The sequence below is a fragment of the Numenius arquata genome, chromosome 6 (assembly GCF_964106895.1).
Source record: "Numenius arquata chromosome 6, bNumArq3.hap1.1, whole genome shotgun sequence".
Lineage (NCBI taxonomy): Eukaryota > Metazoa > Chordata > Aves > Charadriiformes > Scolopacidae > Numenius > Numenius arquata.
In genome coordinates this window covers 66139704-66160351 of record NC_133581.1, presented here as the reverse complement: position 1 = coordinate 66160351, position 20648 = coordinate 66139704, and the positions used below count along the sequence as shown (strand labels likewise).

The following is a 20648-nucleotide window of genomic DNA, read 5'->3' as shown; positions in this document are numbered from 1 at the left end:
AAGGCGTCTAATAGCATTTGGGAAATTTGGCAGTGGTGTGAAATACAAAGTTTGGGCATCACTCATCGCTACGTTTCCGTTTTTCCTTCCTCACACTGACCTGGCCAATGCCGCTACCTCCGTTCACACCTTCACCCTTTCAGGAAGGTAAAAATGGCAGCAGCGAGCAGTAAAGAGTGGAAATAAAAATATTTATCCACTTTAAGGCTTAAAAAACAAGCTCTTCTTAGACCATGCACCAAATTTAATCCTTGCATCTGTTAATAGAACACCACAATGTTTGGCCAATGCTTTGTCTTGATAGTGTTCTGCTATAGAATTGTCTTCTCCTTTGGGGTCCTCGAATGCATTGCCTCTTGCAACTCTTTCACGTTGATAGAGATGAAGGCATGGGTTTGCTGATCCAGTTATATTAATTGCTGACTCCTCTGCAGGCCCAAAAAATCCTAAATTGAATTTTTGGGGAGCACCTGACAGGTGATACCTACATAACTTTTCGGGGAGCGGTTAGTTTGGAAAAACTATTCCAGGGGTCTTGCGAGATGCTGAGTATGTGCCTGGTGAGGTCTGTGATGTAGGAGATGTTAGTGCTGGTCTACGGTTGTGAAGGCAGACACCTGAACTCTCCAGGCAAGTTCAGACCCATTTCTGTGCACGGGTACTGATTTACTGACCAGCCAGTTTTAAAACTGCCCCCAGGCTGTCCGGAGGCTGGGATGTTGGTGGGAAGGTTGTCTTTAGCCTCGGGGTAGCAAGAGCCCTTAGGACAAACTTTTCATACATATTTTTCTCAATAGTGGCTTTCCTATTTCTGAAGCTAAAATTCCAATTGTTAGAATGTGATCCTGTACTCTTCCAACAGCCGTTATTCACCAGGCACACCATGGATTAGTGTGGTGTGTCATCCGGCAAATCAAGAAATGCAAGTTTCAACTGCAGCGTAAGCTTCTAATGGAGGAGTACGTGCCGCGAGATTAACTGTTGCCGCGTTGCACAACGTATGTGCTTCCTCCTGGGACATCAGGAGCGGACTTGGGTCGGGCTGTGCTCCGTGGGTGGGTGTAGGAATTTGTGACGTGGGTAGCAGCGAGCTCTGCCTTCGCCGGGCTCCACCCGGGAGTCACCGGTGCCAGGGCGTAGGTGACATTTCCATACTTCATTTTCAAGGTAGCTGCAGTGGGAGCATTAACTCAAACTTTTCCTCTGCCCTCAGAGTTTAGCAGAATTTGAGTTAACTTGGTCTAAAAACATCTCTCTTTTTTTGGTCACTCCAGCCTGCAGAATCTCCCAGGTGTGTAGGAATTCGGTGTGAATCAAGGGCTGTGGAAAGCAGATACTCTTGTTTCAGAGATCTGCTGGTCAGGTTGACCCTTTTGATGACGGTGAAGACGGAAGAACGGGGACTTCGTGTTCCCCGTGCAGCAGATCTTCAGTCATAGTGAAGTTACGAGTTACACCTAGATAAATAAAAAGGGATAGTCAACATCATAGCACAAGCGCTTCAGTTCTGTAGTATCGCTTTCCAAAGGGTACCCTCCCTGTTAAATGAGAGATTGAGAGATAAAATAGCAGTACCTGTGTTTCTTTCCAGCTTTCTCCTGACGCTGGGCAGGGAGGGGCTGTCCTGTGAAGTCTGTTGACAGTGAGACACCTCTGGGTTTAGTTCCAGGCCCTGGTTCTGTTGCCTGCACAAGATCTTACCTGCTCTTGCAGATTGATGTTCTTGTGGTGGATGGAGATCAGGGGAGGGACTTCTTGTAGCACTTAACCCTTAAACTCTTGCATCGAGCCTCAACTCGTGTCACTTGGCAGTAACGATGCCTTAATACCCATCTCCCCATGTCTTCTCTCTGCCACCACCCCAGTTTGTCTTCAAACCAGTTATTTCTCTGATGGAATCCCATGTGCATCCCACAGACTACTGAGTAGGACAATGGCTTTGGTGAGGAGACACTTGCAACGGGTTTTGGTCAGTGGGAGGAAGCTCATCCAGGAGAGGAGCTGGAGCATGTGTCCACTGTTTGTGATTAATTTCATGCTCCTTTCTCTGAGCTTAAGAGGGATCCTGGGGAAGATGAGCTATTTAAATCATTAAAGACTGGATTTTGGGGGAGGTTGGGTAGAAGTTGGGTACCCTGCTGTGCTGTGGCCTGTTATTAGCTATTTCTGAGTGATACTTGGGCATCCTCAGTGTGAAATGGGGGGAATTACTTATAGTTTACATTTAAAGAGGAAAACTTCCCACTGCTGGTGATGGAAACCGTATTCTAAAGCAAACATCGGCTTGTGTTGCTGCAAAACCAGATGATGGTGCGAATTTAAGCAAGAGAGTGAGGTAAAACAGAACCAATTTTCCATTCAGTAATTTTACTTTTCAGCTAAGCCTCTTCTAACTAACTGAACTCTCTGAAATTAACAGTGTGTTTTTCAGGCAGTGTCCTACTTCCAGAGCGATAAGACCTGATTGTTTATAATTTATGCCAAGGGATGGTATGAAGAGAGGCTCCTGCTTAGACTTACTGCTATGGCAACCAAGGACAGGTAACTTCTCACTTCAGGGTAAGCTGGTGACAGCAGAGAGGGGATTCAGTTCCTGAGGGCCCCCACTTTCATAGAATCATAGAATGGTTTGGGTTGGAAGGGACCTTAAAGATCATTCAGTTCCAAACCCCTTCCCTGGGCAGGGACACCTCCCACCAGACCAGGTTGCTTAAAGCCCCATCCAGCCTGGCCTTGAACCCCTCCAGGGATGGGGCAGCCACAACTTCTCTGGGCAGCCTGTTCATTAAAGTAGTTTAATTATGTAATTTTTTAAAATTTAATTTAATTTTCGTTAAAGTAGTTTAGTTTCTTTTTAAACTCCTACGTCTCTTTTTCTCTCTCATCCTTCTCTCCCTGAAGGGAGATGTTCTCCCTGTCTGCAGGGGAGAGAAGTAAAAGAGAGCCTCTGTTATTCAATTAGTGGCCAGCCCAGCCCAAACCACGACAGAGTCAGAACACCAGAAATGAGGAGAAACTTTTTCACCATGAGGACAATCAAGCATTGGAGTGGGTTGCCCAAACTCTCCATCCTTGGAAGCCTTGAAGGCCAGCCTGGATGAAGCCCTGAGCAGCCTGGGCTGAGCTCGGAGCTGGCCCTGCTCTGAGCAGAGAGTAGGAACCGTCGTGATGTCCATTCCCACCAGAATCACCCCATGACTCATAAGAAGTTCACACTGTTCCAAGTCTGATTAAAAGCAAGCACGGAATTTATGCATTCTTGAAACAAATTCAGAAGGTGACAAATGACGGCAGATTTCATTTGTGACTTCTTGCGTTTGCCCTGGCTCGTTAATGCAGTGTTGTTCTGGGGCAGATCTGGGGCTTCTGGTGGGAACCCAGAAGGTGCTAACAAAGGGTGATGAGTCAGGATACTTCATTTTACCAAGCTGTTAATGGATAACATTAAAAAAGTAAAACTATTGTGGTGCCTTTTCACAAGAACGTGCTTAATTTGCATGATGTGAGAAGCTTTACATAGTGCTTTGTATGATAGGAATTGTTCGGAGTGGTTTGAAATCCTGTGCTTTTTAATTTGCCTGTGTTCTCCTCAGTTACAGGGCAATACCCTCCAGCACAGAGAAGGTGGCAGAATATCCAATTTTAAGTTTGCTTAGAAGTGGGAAGAATTAATTCTTTAATATCCTGGTGTTTTCTTTGGGCGTTGGGCTGTTTAACACTAGAATTCATCAGTGCTCCTCAAGGAGACAACATCAGAGTTTATCTTGAAAGCTTATTGAGACAGGCACTTCTAAGTCTTAGCAGCTTTCACATCTGCGTTTCAGCCTCGATGCTCTCCCCGTTTTCCTGCTCGGAAAGCCGAGGGTGAGCAACGCTGTGTCACCTGGAACATGGGGATGATGGCATGAGTGGGTCTGAGCAGCTGATGGCACCCTCCTTGCCTTGGTGCTCTCAGAATCACAGAATGCTATGGGGTTGGAAGGGACCTCTGGAGATCATCTAGTCCAACCCCCTGCCAAAGCAGGTCCACCCAGAGCAGGTTGCACAGGAACGTGTGCAGGTGGGTTTTGAATGTCTCCAGAGAAGGAGACTCCACCACCTCTCTGGGCAGCCTGTTCCAGGGCTCTGCCACCCTCACAGGGAAGAAGTTCCTCCTCGTGTTTAGGTGGAACTTCTTCTTATGCTCAAGTTTGTGCCCGTTCCCTCTTGTCCTGTCCCTGGGCACCACTGAAAAAAGACTGGCCCCATCCTCCTGACACCCACCCTTTAAGTATTTATAGGTGTTGATCAGATCCCCCCTCAGTCTTCTCTTCTCCAGACTAAAAAGGCCCAAGTCCCTCAGCCTTTCCTCGTAAGAGAGATGTTCTAGGCCTCTGATCGCCTTTGCAGCCCTCTGTTGTACCTTCTCCTGTTGGTCTCCACTGGCTCTCAGAGTAAGCAGCTAAAAAGAGAGCGTCTGTGGAGGGACACCGAGGAAAAAAAACTGCTCTGAGTCTGTCAAAGAAAAATCGGATGCTGGAAAAACGAGCTCCTGACTGGTGTGACCAAGCAAAGCCTGGTGTGGTCCCTCTGCGTTGCTGCTCTCCCAGCTGGTGGCTGCAGATCCACTGTCCTGCTGCCATCAGCAGAGGGCAGCAGTGCTGCTCCGAGCCCTCCTGGCAAATCCTCCCTGCCAGGGAAGGCTGGATCTGGTATTGATTATTTTTAACACCGAACTTGATAAAAAATGGGGGAAAGCAACCCCGTTTTAGTGACGTACAGCACTGTTTGGGAGATGGCCTTGACACTCGCATCCTTGCACGGGCTGTGGTGGGTTTGACTTCTACAGGAAGAACACAGGCATGCCGTACACGAGATTTAATCCTGAACCCTGTTTAGCGTGAGGATTCACAGGAGAGCGAATTTCTGTGCTCTGCAAAAATCTAGCATCAAGAGCCGGGCAGCAGAGAAGGAAAGTCAATGAACTGACTGAACTGAGCTCGTTTCACCTGGCAGTAACGATGGCTTCGTATACATCTCCCCGTGTGTGGTGGTATCACGCAGGGCTTCTACTCTCCTTATAGAGCATCTTTCCCCTGGTAAAGCTGAGCCTGGGCCAGCTGGAGGTAAAAAGCCAGCAGGGCCCTCCACCTGCTTCCTCGATCTCCTGGTGCTACACCCAAAGGGACACCAGGGTTCCACCCTGGCTTTGGTGGGGGTAGGCTTGGACTGATCCAATCGCCTCCTGCAAGAAAGCACCCCTCCTTTTGGCTTTATAGGCTGGATTAGTTTTCTATAAGGCTGGATGAGTTGGCTGCATGTTTGGGCAAGCACAGAGCATGGCCAAGAAAAGCAGTAGGACCTTGTCTTTTTGGTGGCAACCAAGCCATGGGGGTCTTTCACCCCATCTACACAGGCATTTGGAATCGCTGTAGGGATTTCCCACCCAGTTAGTTAATAACGTGAGGAGGAGGAGGTAGTTACCATGAATTTTGAAGTCGGGGTGTTTTGAGGACTTCTGAAATTGCTCAAATTGCTACAAGATTTGTTCAATGCTTGGAAAGCAACTTAATGCTCAGATCAGCACGTCAAGTGCAAAGTGCTTCTCATTTAGTCATCTTTAATAGTATAAAATCATCATCAAAATTATCAGGGAGTGTAGCGATAGGACGAGGGGTAACGGTTTTAAACTAAAAGAGGGGAGATTTAGAGGAGAGATTAGAAAGAAATTCTTGACTGTGAGGGTGGTGAGACCCTGGCCCAGGTTGCGCAGAGAAGCTGTGGCTGCTCCATCCCTGGAGGGGTTCAAGGCCAGGCTGGATGGGGCTTTGAGCAACCTGGTCTGGTGGGAGGTGTCCCTGCCCAGGGCAGGGGGGTTGGAACTGGATGATCTTTAAGGTCCCTTCCAACCCAAACCATTCCATGATTCTAAAAGCTTCAAACTAGCATGTTTTTTTCTCATCTACAGCATCAGCATTAGAAGCCGTGCGGAGCTTTCTGGGTGTGGACTTGCCGTTCTCCTGGTACTGTCGGAGCAGGAGGGATCTGGAGGAGCTGCCCTTTTCCCCCAGTTCTCTGTTTTCTAGGAGAAGGAAGCTACAAAGGCAGGAGTTTTGCTTTGTGCTTTCTAAAGAGAGAATAAAAGGGAGCTGCTACAGGACAGAGACAGCAAGTCCAGACTTGCTCGTACTCATGGAGGTACACGTGAGCCTCAGGGATGGTGCTGCGAGCATCCATGCTCTCTTTCTGCTGCTTTTGCTTTCTTTACCATCCAACTTAAGTTCTGGAAGTTCTTGACCTTCCTCTGCATTGAATTTTTCCCTAGCTCTAGAGCAGGGCCACGTTGGGGGCGGTGAGTAATGTAGCCAAGGAAGCTCTTGAATGGGCCGTCTCCCCAAAAAGGGCTGGATGGGGAGGAGCGGGGCCCTGGTTCCCTGCAGGAGGCTGGTTTCCAAAGTCCTGGGAGGACATGGAGGACAGTCCCATTGCCTGCTTTCACTGAGCTGCGGCGAGGTGGCGAGTCGGAGGTGACTCAGCCGCTGGCACACAGGGCTGGGGCTGCGGTGACATCTCAGGGAGGTGCCAAGGCAGCTGTGGCACCTAATTCCTCATTCCTGTGTCTTCAGAAAAGGAGGTGATGACGTGGTGGTTCCCGTTCCCCAGCCTGGGAGGTTGGAGGGGGAGGAAGGAGAGACAGCGGCTGAATTTAGCCCTGGTGGGATTTGGGGTAGAGCTGCTGCCCAAACGTTGCATGTGGTGGTTGCTGCCAACCCCACGCACCAGTCAGGCCCCAGAAATCATGAGACTGGTGAAAATCATCACGCGGGGGTGCGTCGTTCCGCTCCGTAAAGGGGAGCGGATCCCTCGTGCCATCGAGCTGCTTGCCCCCTGGTTTCATTTCCTCCCCATTCATTTGCTCTCAAGCAGACAGGAGAGAAGCAGCTTTCCGTTTATGAATTTCCCATAAGCAGTTGGAAATGATTACTTTAAAGTTATTTAACGTTACAGAGACAGATCGGCCATCGAGGCGAGGTCTTTCGCCTCCGAGAGCCTCGGCATCCGCAGGAATAGAAGGTGCAGAGGACATTAACTCCTGCTGTGAGTCAGCGTAGAGTAAAGGGCACTGGCACCAAGTACAGGGTTGATAATTCTGATTTGTATTTGCACACTGTCTTTTTTATATGTTTTTTTAGTGTGTGTGTGTATATATGTTTATGTGTAGATATATATATTATGAATAAAAATGTTTATATATTTTTTTAAACGGTTCTTTAAGAACAAACCAGCCCTCAAGCCTGAAGCAGCTCAACTCAGCATCCTCCTGCCCCTCTCCTGCAGAGGACAAGGGATGCCTGAGCCACTGGGGTGGCACAGCCGGCCACCTCCTCCGGTCCCTGCCCCTGTGGTGGCACGAGGGGGATACTGCTCCAGCCCCCTGCTCTCCTCCCACCTCTGCTCGCTCTCCTGGCTTCTGCCATCCAGTCTCCATTAATTAATTTTTTTTGTCTACTCAGTCTTCTTCAGCTTAAATGGCTTCTTTAGTTTAAAAGGCAGTACGTAGTTAATTAACCCAATGATAAACATTGCTGTGACACAGTGGCAGGCAATCAACAGACGGCACTTTGAAACTATTGCAGAGCAGGTTATTGCTGCAGGAAAATGTTTAATAAGGTGTGTTACTGTGTACTGTGATGGTGCCTGAGTGTCTTGGGAACCCAGAGTTAATCATAGAATCGTAGAATGGTTTGGGTTGGAAGGGACCTTAAAGATCATCGAGTTCCAACAGCCCCTGCCCTGGGCAGGGACACCTCCCACCAGACCAGGTTGCTCAAAGCCCCATCCAGCCTGGCCTTGAACCCCTCCAGGGATGGGGCAGCCACAGCTTCTCTGGGCAACCTGGGCCAGGGTCTCACCACCCTCACAGCAAAGAATTTCTTCCTGAGATCTCATCTCAATCTCCCCTCTTGCAGCTTAAAACCGTTACCCCTCATCCTGTGGCTCCCCTCCCTCATCCAGAGTCCCTCCCCATCTCTCCTGGAGCCCCCTTCAGGTACTGGAAGGCTGCAATAAGGTCTCCCTGGAGCCTTCTCTTCTCCAGGCTGATCAATCCCAACTCTCCCAGCCTATAGCTTAGTTGGTGGGTGAGTTAGTCCCAGTCCTGGACCGACCCTGAGCCATTGTGGAATTGAGCTAATTAGCACATCTCTAGCTGTATTGCTGGGTAGCCACTAAATATCATTTGTCTGTCAGATAAACGCTGGGTATTTTAAAATGGGGAAAGTAAATAGCGTTTAGAGGACGTGTTTGGCCACAGTGAAGGGCACATCAGAGCGTACATCCCCGAGAGACAGGGTGACCTGATGGCCGAGCCTGTGTCCTCGTCTCTCTCCCACCCCTTGGGTTTGCACCTCGGGGCTTTAAGTTACACGCCGCACCACGCGGGGCTGCGTTTTACATTAAGAGTCTCTAAAGCAAGAGAGTGCTTAAAGAAAAAACCGACAAATCTATGCTTATTTTTCAGAAATTACTTTTTTTCCACCCGCTTGTGCAAGCAGCCAGCCCTGGGCCGCGCAGGCGTTGTGATGCCGCAAGGGAAAAGAAGTGATCGCCGCGATCTTCTCCTACAGAGCCGGAGCGTTGCCTTCCTCCGGCAGCAAAATCCCGCCGCTGGCTTTGCTCCGTTCCAGGAGGGAAAGCTGGGAAACCGCAGCCGCCGCACCCCCCCTGTCCGACCCGGTGAGTCACCACCCGCTGACTCCGATGGAGCGGAACCGGGAAACGCGGCCGTTCCGCAGCCCTGCCTGCAAAGGGCTCTGGGGCACCCACCCCGTGAATGCGGGAGGGACGCTCTCTCGCCATCCTCCCTGCCGCTGGGTTTGTTGAAGCGAAGAAATTAGCTCAGATTTTGTGTTTTCCCTTTCGGTTAAGCATATTTTTATTTTTTTTATTATTATTATTATTTATCTTTTTAACACCATGTGTCTGTTGCGTAACTGGAAGCACGAAGGTTGTGGCGTTGGAACTGGGGAAAAAAAAACCAGGCAAAACCCTCTTTGGCAAATGTTTGGAGCCTCCGAGTGAAAGCCTGAAAATAGCGAGGCAGGTTTTTAATGAAAATCTCTCTTGCCGAAGACGGTTTGGGAGGAGTCTTAGGGAGGAAGGGAAAAAGCGGTGAACTAATGAGTTAATACAGCCTTATCTGGGAAGGCAGAAGTTGCCAGTACCTGCTTAATTGCTTTAATCAGCTTTATGAACACGTACACCTCTTCGTTAACACACTCCCAGGAAGGCCATGTTTTGGAAAGATGCTGGAGCAAGAACTTGAAGTGGTGTTATGAAAAGCAGCGAGCTCCTTCCCCTTGCGTTACCGACTCGGGCAGCTCCAGATACTCACCCAACCTACCAGGGATCCTTTAAACTTACTGTTTTTAAATCCTCTGTGAGTCCCTTTGCCCTAAAACGTCCCCCAGAGGTGTCGCGGTGCCTGTGGTGAGGTTTGGGTGCTGAGAAAGGCGAGGGAAGCAGCACCCCCTCCTCAAGTGTTCCCCCAGCGGAGCATCCCGAGGAGGGGCACTCCATCCCTCCCTCGGGCATCCCGGGCACCTCTCCTCAGCCTGCGGCGTTTTTACACGCTCCAGCTGGGTCTGAATCCCTGTGATAAATATTATACGAAGCTGAGGGATGCCCAAATCCACAGCAGGGAGGAGGCTGCCCTCTTTTAAAGCCCAGTCTTTTAGATAAGCAGAGATGAGCAGGGAGGAATTATACTAAAATTCATTAAACCCTAACTCAACGGATTTTTGCCTTTTTTTGGGTATCAGCTGCAGTTTCAACTAAGCTGTTTAGTTCAGCCACTGCCCTCAAGAGGTGTTCTCTACGTCTTGAATGACACCAATTAAAGTGTGTGTCCCTTAATAACCTCTGGTCAGCCCTGACAGCCATCGGGCAGCTGGAATAAATGATCGTTGTTGGTCCCTTCCAACTGAAATCTTCCCCTTCTCCTTCTCCTTCTCCTTCTCCTTCTCCTTCTCCTTCTCCTTCTCCTTCTCCTTCTCCTTCTCCTTCTCCTTCTCCTTCTCCTTCTCCTTCTCCTTCTCCTTCTCCTTCTCCTTCTCCTTCTCCTTCTCCTTCTCCTCCTTCTCTTCTCCTTCTCTTCTCCTCTCTTTCTCTCCTCTTTCTTCCTTCTCCTTCTCCTTCTCCTTCTCCTTCTCCTTCTCCTTCTCCTTCTCCTTCTCCTTCTCCTTCTCCTTCTCCTTCTCCTTCTCCTTCTCCTTCTCCTTCTCCTTCTCCTTCTCCTTCTCCTTCTCCTTCTCCTCTCTTTCTCCCTTCTCCTTCTCCTTCTCCTTCTCCTTCTCCTTCTCCTTCTCCTTCTCCTTCTCCTTCTCCTTCTCCTTCTCCTTCTCCTTCTCCTTCTCCTTCTCCTTCTCCTTCTCCTTCTCCTTCTCCTTCTCCTTCTCCTTCTCCTTCTCCTTCTCCTTCTCCTTCTCCTTCTCCTTCTCCTTCTCCTTCTCCTCCTTCTCTTCTCCTTCTCTTCTCCTCTCTTTCTCTCCTCTTTCTTCCTTCTCCTTCTCCTTCTCCTTCTCCTTCTCCTTCTCCTTCTCCTTCTCCTTCTCCTTCTCCTTCTCCTTCTCCTTCTCCTTCTCCTTCTCCTTCTCCTTCTCCTTCTCCTTCTCCTCTCTTTCTCCCTTCTCCTTCTCCTTCTCCTCTCTTTCTCCCTTCTCCTTCTCTTCTCCTTCTCTTCTCCTTCTCTTCTCCTTCTCTTCTCCTTCTCTTCTCCTTCTCTTCTCCTTCTCTTCTCCTTCTCTTCTCCTTCTCTTCTCCTTCTCTTCTCCTTCTCTTCTCCTTCTCTTCTCTCCTCTTTCTCTCCTCTTTCTCTCTTCTCCTTCTCCTTCTCCTTCTCCTTCTCCTTCTCCTTCTCCTTCTCCTTCTCCTTCTCCTTCTCCTTCTCCTTCTCCTTCTCCTTCTCCTTCTCCTTCTCCTTCTCCTTCTCCTTCTCCTTCTCCTTCTCCTTCTCCTTCTCCTTCTCCTTCTCCTTCTCCTTCTCCTTCTCCTTCTCCTTCTCCTTCTCCTTCTCCTTCTCCTTCTCCTTCTCCTTCTCCTTCCTCTTCTCTCCATGCAGAAGGTCAGAATTGCAGCCTTCAAACACGCCTTTTTCTTTCCCGTTGCTCTGAGCTGTGAAGGCAGCTGAGGAACAGGAGATGATTCACCCTTAACGTGCAGTAAAACCACGCTCGTTGAAATTACAGCCGCCGCTAACAGTTTTCCAGCAGCGGTTCTTGCTGCATCGGGTGAAAAACAAAGCTTTTTCAGCTTTTATTCTTCTTGGCAGTCTCCGGAAAGAAGCAGAAAACCTTTAAAATTTATAACTAAATTCGTATTTTACTTTATTTTACTTATTTGTGTTTATTTTAACTTCTGAGGAAAAAGAAAACCTCTGATGTGTGGAAATAGACGCCCCCTCCAAGCCTGGACATAAACCCACTCGAGACATAAAACACGGGAAACCCAAATTTTCCCCTGTGTAGTTTTGCCCCTTGGTGGGGTCACCACTTAATTAAGGGAAATAAAATGATGTTCTTGTGCTGCTATGACTTTCCCAGCTGGGGGGGACCCCGGGGGATGCTCTGGGAGCCGCCGGCTGGCGGCTCCCGGAGCATCCCCCGGGGTCCCCCCCGGCTGCATCTCCCGGAGCATCCCTGGGGACCCCCCGGCTGCATCTCCCGGAGCATCCCCGGGGTCCCCCCCGGCTGCATCTCCCGGAGCATCCCCCGGGGTCCCCCCCGGCTGCATCTCCCGGAGCATCCCCGGGGTCCCCCCCAGCTGCATCTCCCGGAGCATCCCCCGGCGTCCCCCCTGGCTACATCTCCCGGAGCATCCCCGGGGTCCCCCCCAGCTGCATCTCCCGGAGCATCCCTGGGGACCCCCCGGCTGCATCTCCCAGAGCATCCCCGGGGTCCCCCCCGGCTGCATCTCCCGGAGCATCCCCCGGGGTCCCCCCCGGCTGCATCTCCCGGAGCATCCCCGGGAACCCCCCGGGTTGCATCTCCCGGAGCATCCCCCGGGATACCCGTGGGCGGCATCTCCCGGAGCATCCCCGCCCCGTCCCCGCCCCGAGGAGGCGAGGTCCCCGCTTCCGTGTCGGGGCCACCCGTTTCCCGTGGGTTTCCAGTCCCAGGAGCCATCACCGAAAGTCAAGTCGTCGCACCGTAGGGTGAGTGGATGCTTCCCACCCGCGGGGGTCCCGAGTGGGAACGGGGCGGGGGGGCAGGAGTGGGATTAAGGCACGTATTGCCTTGCAAAGAAAGGGTTAAGGGTGGGCTTATCCCCCCAGCACATCACCCAGGGGGTGTCCCGGGTGGGAGCAGGGGGTTAAAGCACGTATTGCCTTGCAAATAAAGGGTTAAGGCTGCTCTTGTCCCCTTCTGCGTGGGAGTGGGAGGTGGGACACCCTCTGTGGCTCTCTAACCGTGGGCTCCGTGGTTAATAACAGCAGCCGGAGCGTATGTAAAGCACTCGCTGGCTTTAGGGGGGGTGCCTGGGTGAATATTCAGGAGTTATTAAGGCTGTTTGCAGCTCGCAGGGTGCCGGGGTAGCCCTGCCCGTGCCCCAAAATCCCCACGGAAGTGCGTGGGAGGCTGGAGGCATCCCAGAAAGCCGCTGCAGAAATGGCACCGAAGGGAAGAAACCTTCTGTTTCTTTCCCAAGTAGAAGTTTTCCCACTTTGCGTGGATCTAGAAAATACTCGGGGTGCTTTATAGGCGTCTGCCTTGGGATGTTCCCTGCGGCCGATCCCCCGTCGGGTCGGTGAGAGCTCGGAGAGCTGGAGTAAGTTCAATTTCGGCAGCCCAAATGGTGTTGGAAATGCACCTTTGAGGCACTACCCAAGGGCAGAGCTGCCCGGGGGCTGCGGGTGGGAGAAAAACCCTTCCCATGCCCCCGGCAGCCGGCAAACAATCCCATTTCCAGAAGGAGAGATGTCCAAGAGCTACAACACCGCAGTGACGGGGAGAGGACGGGGTGACCACCAGGCTCCAAGCTCGGTGACAGCAGGAATAGTTGGGGTTTTTTTCAAGAATTTGGTTACAAATATCAAATCGGCCACCCCAGTCCCTGCAGGGAGACTCCTGCCGCGCCGTCCCTCTGGCAATAAAAAATCCGTGCAAGGGAGCAAAATTGCTCCAGGGGGAAGATTTGGGGCTGCGCCCCGTAGGAGCTGGCGTTGTCCCTCGCCGGAGCACCCCAAGCCATCGCAGCCTGTGGCTCCATCGAAGCCCACCCGGCTGGATCCATCCAGCCCTGGGGGGTCTGCGGGAGCCGCGTGTCCCCCCCGCCCCGGCTTCACCCTGCGAGCAAACGGCAAACCCAAGGGCTTAAAAATACCCCGGGAGGCAAATAAAAGCTTTGGGAGACACGGGCTGTTCAAACAGTCGGGGCTGCTGGATGCCGGTCGAAAGATCGGCTTAAAAATCGGAGGGGGGGGCGGTGTCAGGAGGATGAATGTTTGTTGGTTGTTGAAAACTTGCCGGGGGGGGGGAGTGGTGGTGTTATTCCTCAGGCAGCGCGGCCAGATTTGCCCCGACCTTTGTGTCTCCGAATGTTTCCTTCAGAGACAATTTTCCTTCTCTGTTTTCAATTTGGAATTTTCCTTTTCTTTCCCCGTTTCTGCCTCTCCCTTTTTTTTCTTTTTTTTTTTAATTTTTTTTTTTTTTTTTAAATATTTTTTTTTTCCCCCCCTTCTCTTATGAATGCTCCCTTTGACGGGAGGAATCCGGCTCCGGGCCGCGGCCGTTCCTGCGCCCGGGCAGGTACGCGGCGTTTGACCCTGCCACGGCAGAGTGGCTCGGTGTGGACTCACAAAACTTGTAAAGCAGCTTTTATCCGCTGGCCCGGAGCGGCCGGTGGCACGTGTGTCCCTCCCGCCGTCCCCTCCGGCCCATGTGGGGCCAGCGGGGGATGCGTGGGGGGGGAAAAAAAGGGACCCCCACCCGTGGGTGCCACCCTTCTCTCACCTGCTGCAAGCGTGTCGTGGGGTGGCTGCGTGTCTCCCGATGCGCTCTGCTGGTTTTCCAGCCCCTTAATGTTTTATGGAAATCTTCTCCGGGATGATCTTCTCCCGCTTCGGCAGGGGGTTGGACTAGATGATCTCCAAAGGTCCCTTCCAACCCCTGCCCTTCCGTGATTCTGGAGGGCCACAAAGATGCTCGGGGGCTGGAGCATCTCTCTGCTGAGGAAAGGCTGAGAGACCTGGGGCTGTTCAGCCTGGAGAAGAGAAGGCTGAGAGGGGACCTCATCCATGCTGGGCAACATCTAAAGGGCGGGTGTCAGGAGGATGGGGCCAGGCTCTTCTCAGAGGTGCCCGGTGACAGGACAAGGGGCAATGGGCACAAGCTGGAACACGGGAAGTTCCATCTCAACATGAGGAGGAACTTCTTTCCTGTGAGGGTGGCAGAGCCCTGGAAGAGGCTGCCCAGAGAGGTGGTGGAGTCTCCTTCTCTGGAGACATTCAAACCCCACCTGGACGCGTTCCTGTGCAACCTGCTCTGGGTGACCCTCCTTTGGCAGAGGGTTGGAGGAGATGATCTCCAGCGTCCCTTCCCACCCCTGCCACTCTGGGATTCTGTGATGATGCCTCGGGGAGGGGGAAGTGGGTAACGCCAGCCAGTCTGCAGGTCAAAGCCACTGCGGGGGTGTGGGTGTCACCCGGAGTCCCGCACAGCCGGCCGGCACCCCGCAACCAGGGCAGGGAGGTGACCCCGTGTCCGCTGGAGCCAGAAAGAACATCTCGCCGCACTGCCCTTTGGGGTTTTTTTTTCCTTTATAAAAAGTGTTTTGAGGCTGGAATAAATCTTCCTGACTCGGGAGCACAGCAGACCTGGCACGGGTGGGGTTTTTTGGGGGGGTATTTTTTGGGGGGGGTGTATTTGGGGGTGTGCGTGTGTGTGTGTTTGGGGCTCAAACGCAGAGTTCCACACCGAGCCATGCTTCGCGGAGGACGAGGGTCCTCGCCTGGTTTGCGATGCTGCGCGAGCAAAGAGCAAAAACCCACCGAAACCCCCTGGAGAGGCTGGAGGGAGCCGAGAGCTCTCGGGGCAGAGCAGCCCCAGGTCCCCGCGGTCCCGTGTCCCCTCCCCGCTTGGCACCGGCAAGGTGGTCGCGAGGTCAACCGTGGCGTTGCATGGACATCAGCCCCGCGGTGGTCCACGTCATCCTGGGAAGGGGGTGGGGGGGTGGGATTTGGGTTGGATTCACCCCCGGAGCCGCTCGTGGTGGTGATCCCGGCTTTCTCCCGCAGGTCTCAGAGGAGGGTTTGTTCCGGAGCCCGGCAGGTACGTGACGGGGACTTACCAGTTTCCAGCCCGTTGTCGCTGTAAACTGTAACTCTTCCCCAAAATCCCTATTTTTTTGGATGCTGTATGTTAAAAATGATTTGAGCATCTTTTTTTTTTTTTTCTTTCTTTCTTCTAGGAAAGATGTCGGACGGTTTCTCTGTAAGTAGGGCTTGCTTTAAAAAAAAAACCACCCCACAAACCGGTGGGGGCTGCGATTGTTTAATTGCCTCCAAGTGGGGACCTTTGGCCGGGGTGGGAGCGCGGCGGCGCCACCCTGCCTAACTCCCCCGATCCGCCCCAGTTACACCAGCGCTTACTGGTTTTCTGGAACCATCAGCCCAGGCCCTCAAGTGAGGAGCCGCTGGGCTCGTGGCCACAAAACCTGGGTGTTGAAGGACTTGGCCTGACCCCAGGGTTCACATCACCCCCCCTCTAACCCTCCTCCTCTTCCCTCTATCCCCAGTTATCCGACGCCTTGTCCACCGGCAACAACCCGAACCCCTCTGCCCCCCAGCCCCAAGGCTGGCCCTCCTGGGGGAACCAGCCGCCGGCTCCTGGGGGCTTCCCAGGCTATCCTGGTCCTGCGGGGGCTTATCCCGGCGCCCCAACAGCACCGGGAGCATACCCTGGAGCACCGGGAGCATATCCTGGAGCACCAGGAGCATATCCTGGAGCACCGGGAGCATACCCTGGAGCACCGGGAGCATATCCTGGAGCACCAGGGCCATATCCAGGAGGACCAGCAGGACCAGGACCATATCCAGGAGCATCAGCAGGACCAGGGCCGTATCCCGCCCCAGGACAACCGGCCAGTGGCCCTGGATTTGGGTCACCCACTCCGCAGGGGGGACCGACCCCTCCCATGGTAACGACTCCATCATATTATAAGGGTTTCTGGGTCTTTTGCTGCCTGATTTTGGCTTGGCCACGGGAGGGACCTGGGGCTGGCTGTCCCCAAGGGGATGGTGGTCACCATGACCACCGTGGGTGGTCGCCGTGTCACGGGGCTGCCCCGGTGTGTTGTCACGTTGGAGGTGTTTTTTCTGCTGACACCAAATCCCCCGTTGTCTCCCAGAAAGTGCCCTTCGAGCTGCCCCTGCAGGGAGGACTCGTCCCTCGGCTCCTCATAACCATCACGGGGACCGTCAACCCCAACCCAAACAGGTACCGGGGGTGGGAGGGGGTTCCATGGAGGGGTCCATCCTGCTGGCTGGGGTAGGGAGGCTGGAATTTGCTTTCCACCCCCTGAATAACACCTGCCTGGTGTAAAATCCACCCGAGGTGGATTGAGAACTGGCTGTGTGACAGGACCCAAAGGGTAACGATTAATGGAGCAGGTTCAAGCTGGAGGCCTGTAACCAGTGGTGTCCCCCAGGGGTCAATACTTGGTCCTGTCCTGTTCAACATATTCATCAGCGACCTGGACGAGGGGACCGAGTGTATCCTCAGCAAGTTGGCTGATGACACCAAACTGGGAGGGGTGGCTGACACCCCGGAGGGCCGTGCCGCCATCCAGCCAGACCTGGACAGGCTGGAGAGCTGGGCAAGGAAGAACCTCATGAGGTTCAACAGGGAAAAGTGTAGGGTCCTGCACCTGGGGAAGAAGAATGTCAGGCACCGATACAGGTTAGGGGTGGACCTGCTGGAGTCAAGTTCTGAAGAGAAAGATCTGGGGGTCCTGGTAGACAGCAAAATGACAATGAGCAAGCAGTGTGCTCTTGTGGCCAGGAAGGCCAACGGAATCCTGGGCTGCCTAGGGAAGAGTGTGGCCAGTAGGTCGAGGGAAGTCATTCTCCCCCTCTACTCTGCACTGGTGAGGCCACAACTGGAATACTGCATCCAGTTCTGGGCTCCCCAGTTCCAGAGGGACAGGGAACTACTGGAAAGAGTCCAGCGAAGGGCAACGAGGATGATTCAAGGATTGGAGCATCTCCCTTATGAAGAAAGGCTGAGAGAGCTGGGACACTTTAGCCTGGAGAAGAGAAGGCTGAGGGGAGACCTTATCAATGCTTATAAGTATCTGAAGGGTGGGTTGAAGGAGGAGGGAGCCAGACTCTTTTCAGTGGTTGCCAGTGAGAGGACGAGGGGCAACGGGCACAAGCTGGAACACAAGAGGTTCCACTCAAACATGAGAAGAAACTTCTTCACGGTGAGGGTGCCAGAGCCCTGGAACAGGCTGCCCAGGGAGGGTGTGAAGTCCCCTTCTCCGGAGATTTTCAAGACCCGCCTGGATGCAGTCCTGAGTAACATGCTCTGACACGCTCTGGGCAATCCTGCTTCGGCAGGGGAGTTGGACTAGATGATCTTTATGGTCCCTTCCAACTCTAAAAATTCAGTGAAATTCAGTGACAATCAAATATTACGCTAAAAAAAAAAAAAAAAGTGTAAATCGCCCAAAGGGATCTATATTTTAGGTTTTTTCCTGCCCACTCGCTCCTGGTTTTTGGGAAGCAGAGCCCGAGGCTTTTGGAGGAAAAGCAGCGAATTCGTTGTTGCCGTTGCAGGTTTTCCCTGGATTTCAAGAGAGGGAACGACGTCGCCTTCCACTTCAATCCCCGCTTCAAGGAGGACAACAGGAGAGTCATCGTCTGTAATTCCATGTTCCAGAATAACTGGGGAAAGGAGGAGAGGACGGCTCCGAGGTTTCCATTTGAAGCTGGAAAACCTTTCAAGGTAACAAAAAACCCCACCTCCTCAAACTCATTTTTAATGTCGTTTTAACGCTGGGAGGGTTTGGCCAGGGCTGTGTAACAGGACTCGCTGTAAGGACATCGATGCTTTTGCACAGGAATCCTCTCCAAAAGGTGCTTTTGGAGCAGTTTCTGGGTTCTTCCCTGGTTTCCAGCACAGCAGGTCCTACAGCACCCACCCCCGAGCTTCTTACCTCCTCCAGCAGGTCCGGGTCCTCGGGGTGTAACTTCTCCCCACTCCTGTTATTCCCATTTGTTATTAAAGCCTCCTTATTTACACCACAAGGGCGGTTGTTGGGGCAGGTTTCTCTACCGCGTTTTCCCCGTTAGCAGCTGTTCTGGTTTGAGGAACCCCCAACAATTTATTGGCGTTTAAACAATTATTCTCTCACCCCATGACCCCTCCCCACCCGGGAAGGGGAATTGGGAAAAACAAGGAAACTCAAGGGCTGAAATATGAACAGGTTTAATAGAATAAGACTAGATAATTAACATAGGATGAGGGGAAGTGGGTTTAAACTGCAAGAGGGGAGGTTGAGATGGGATCTGGGGAAGGAATTCTTTGCTGTGAGGGTGGTGAGACCCTGGCCCAGGTTGCCCAGAGAAGCTGTGGCTGCCCCATCCCTGGAGGGGTTCAAGGCCAGGTTGGATGGGGCTTTGAGCAACCTGGTCTGGTGGGAGGTGTCCCTGCCCATGGCAGGGGGTTGGAACCTGGTGATCTTTAAGGTCCCTTCCAACCCAAACCATTCTGTGATTCTACATTGATCCCAATCCCAATATAAAATACACAAGGATCATACTCAGTCCAGCACCGGGGCAATGAGTTCTCAGGATGGCAGCCATCAAGGGAGAGAGAGAGAGAGAGAACTCCTCAGCAAACTTTCTCGTTTCCATGGAATGTGCCGTTCATGGTATGAAATAACCCTGTTGGCAGCTTGGGTCAAGCGCCCGGGTCTCGCTCCTCCTCATCCCCGCACCTGGGGAGCTGGAAACACTGAGACCTTGGAACCCGCATCTCAGAACTGGCGATAAAGTACATATTTTCACAACTGCATTCTCAAATGCAGTTTTCCCAAGGATTAGAGGAGACCTTGCCGAAAAGTAAAATTATTGAAAGAGAAATTGTGTCGCTCAAACCAGGCCAGCAGCCAAGGTCTCTTCACCAGCTTTTTCTCCTGCAAAGTTGGTTCACCTGTGATGAGGATGTGGCCTCTCACCATATGAGCCGTCAGAGACATGAGGAGGCAGAAACCACGGGCTAAAACACGAAGGAGGAAGAGTAGGGCAGGGCTGGGAGGAAGGCAGAGCTCACCCGAGTTGCCGCTCCAGCTCTTCCATGTGCCACCGGGCTGGACTGGGCTGGCAGCAGCCTTTGGCCAGTGCCAACCTGCCCAAGTCTGTGGCTTAAAGCATCTTCCTAAAAGAAATCATAGAATGGTTTGGGTTAGAAGGGACCTTAAAGACCATCCAGTTCCAACCCCCTGCCATGGGCAGGGACACCTCCCACCAGACCAGGTTGCTCAAAGCCCCGTCCAACCTGGCCTTGAACCCCTCCAGGGATGGGGCAGCCACAGCTTCTCTGGGCAAAAATCTGATGGGTTTGTCTTCTGGGGGTTGTGTTTCAGCTCCAGATCCTGTGCGAGGTGGATCACTTCAAGGTGGCGGTGGACGACGCTCACTTGCTGCAGTACAACTTCCGCGAGAAGAAGCTGAACGAGGTCACCAAGCTCTGCATCGCGGGGGACATCGCTCTCACCAGCGTCACCCCGACCATGATATAGCTACGGCCGGGTCATTTTAATGCAAACCCAGCGCTCTTTAATACGGCTTAAGAAGTGCCTTCTTAGGGGAATATTTTGAAGTAATAAAATGTACTTTCACAAATAAAATCTGTTTCGGGTAAGACCTCAAAAGCCGCGACGTCCTGCAGCAATCTGAGCTCAGCTGTGGAATTTTCTGAGTTCTAAGTGCTCCGTAGCTGGAATGAAAAATTCCTTTTTCACTGGGAGAAGGGAAATGGGGCAGCAAAGGACCGAAGCTCATCCCCGTGGGGAGGAGGGGGAAAGGGATCAGGCCCTGAATGGGTTGCGGGTGATTCACACAAGCGTCACCGCACTGGATTGTCCTCTAGGAAACATGGGAAAATTGGGAGAACAGGAGCCTGTGATCCTGACCAGAATTAGGTATTTGGAGAGAGGGTTGAGAGCTGGAGGAAGGAAAACCCTGGAACGTGGCTGGAAAAGTGACTCCTCTCCCTTGTTCCCCTCCCAAAGGGGGATCCAGTTCATACCAGCGTTACGTCCTCCACGGGACAGGTCACGAGCCTTGTGTCTCCCTCCCCTTTATCTCCTCCCTGTGAGTCAGGGCTGGTTTCAGGGGTGGGGAGGTTTATTGGCGATTTCACTCCGTGAGTCAGGCTGGTAAAAAAAGGAAAAAAAAAAAAAAAAAAACACCAACACCACACAACCAAATAATAGCTGTTCTTTTCTCCGTGAGTCATTCTCCGGGGCTCGTCTGCAAAAACAAAACCAGCGCAACAGCATCCCTTTGACGTGTCTCACGCTCTTTTATAAGTCGCCTCATTTTCTCCTTGGAGATGCCAAGTTCCAAGAAGCCGAGTGTTGAAATTCCCAGCAGAGGCCCAGAGCAG

General features: G+C 52.4%; 1 protein-coding gene across 1 annotated transcript; it reads left to right on the top strand.

Annotated features, from left to right (window-relative positions):
* Positions 1-12092: 12092 nt before the first annotated feature.
* On the top strand, positions 12093-19907 carry LGALS3 (galectin 3). Its single transcript, XM_074149514.1, has 7 exons — positions 12093-12190; positions 15272-15305; positions 15445-15467; positions 15772-16173; positions 16384-16472; positions 17813-17981; positions 19624-19907. The coding sequence occupies exons 3-7, from the start codon at positions 15450-15452 to the stop codon at positions 19777-19779; spliced, it is 834 nt and encodes a 277-aa protein (XP_074005615.1). The 5' UTR covers positions 12093-12190; positions 15272-15305; positions 15445-15449; the 3' UTR covers positions 19780-19907.
* The last annotated feature ends 741 nt before the right edge of the window (positions 19908-20648 follow it).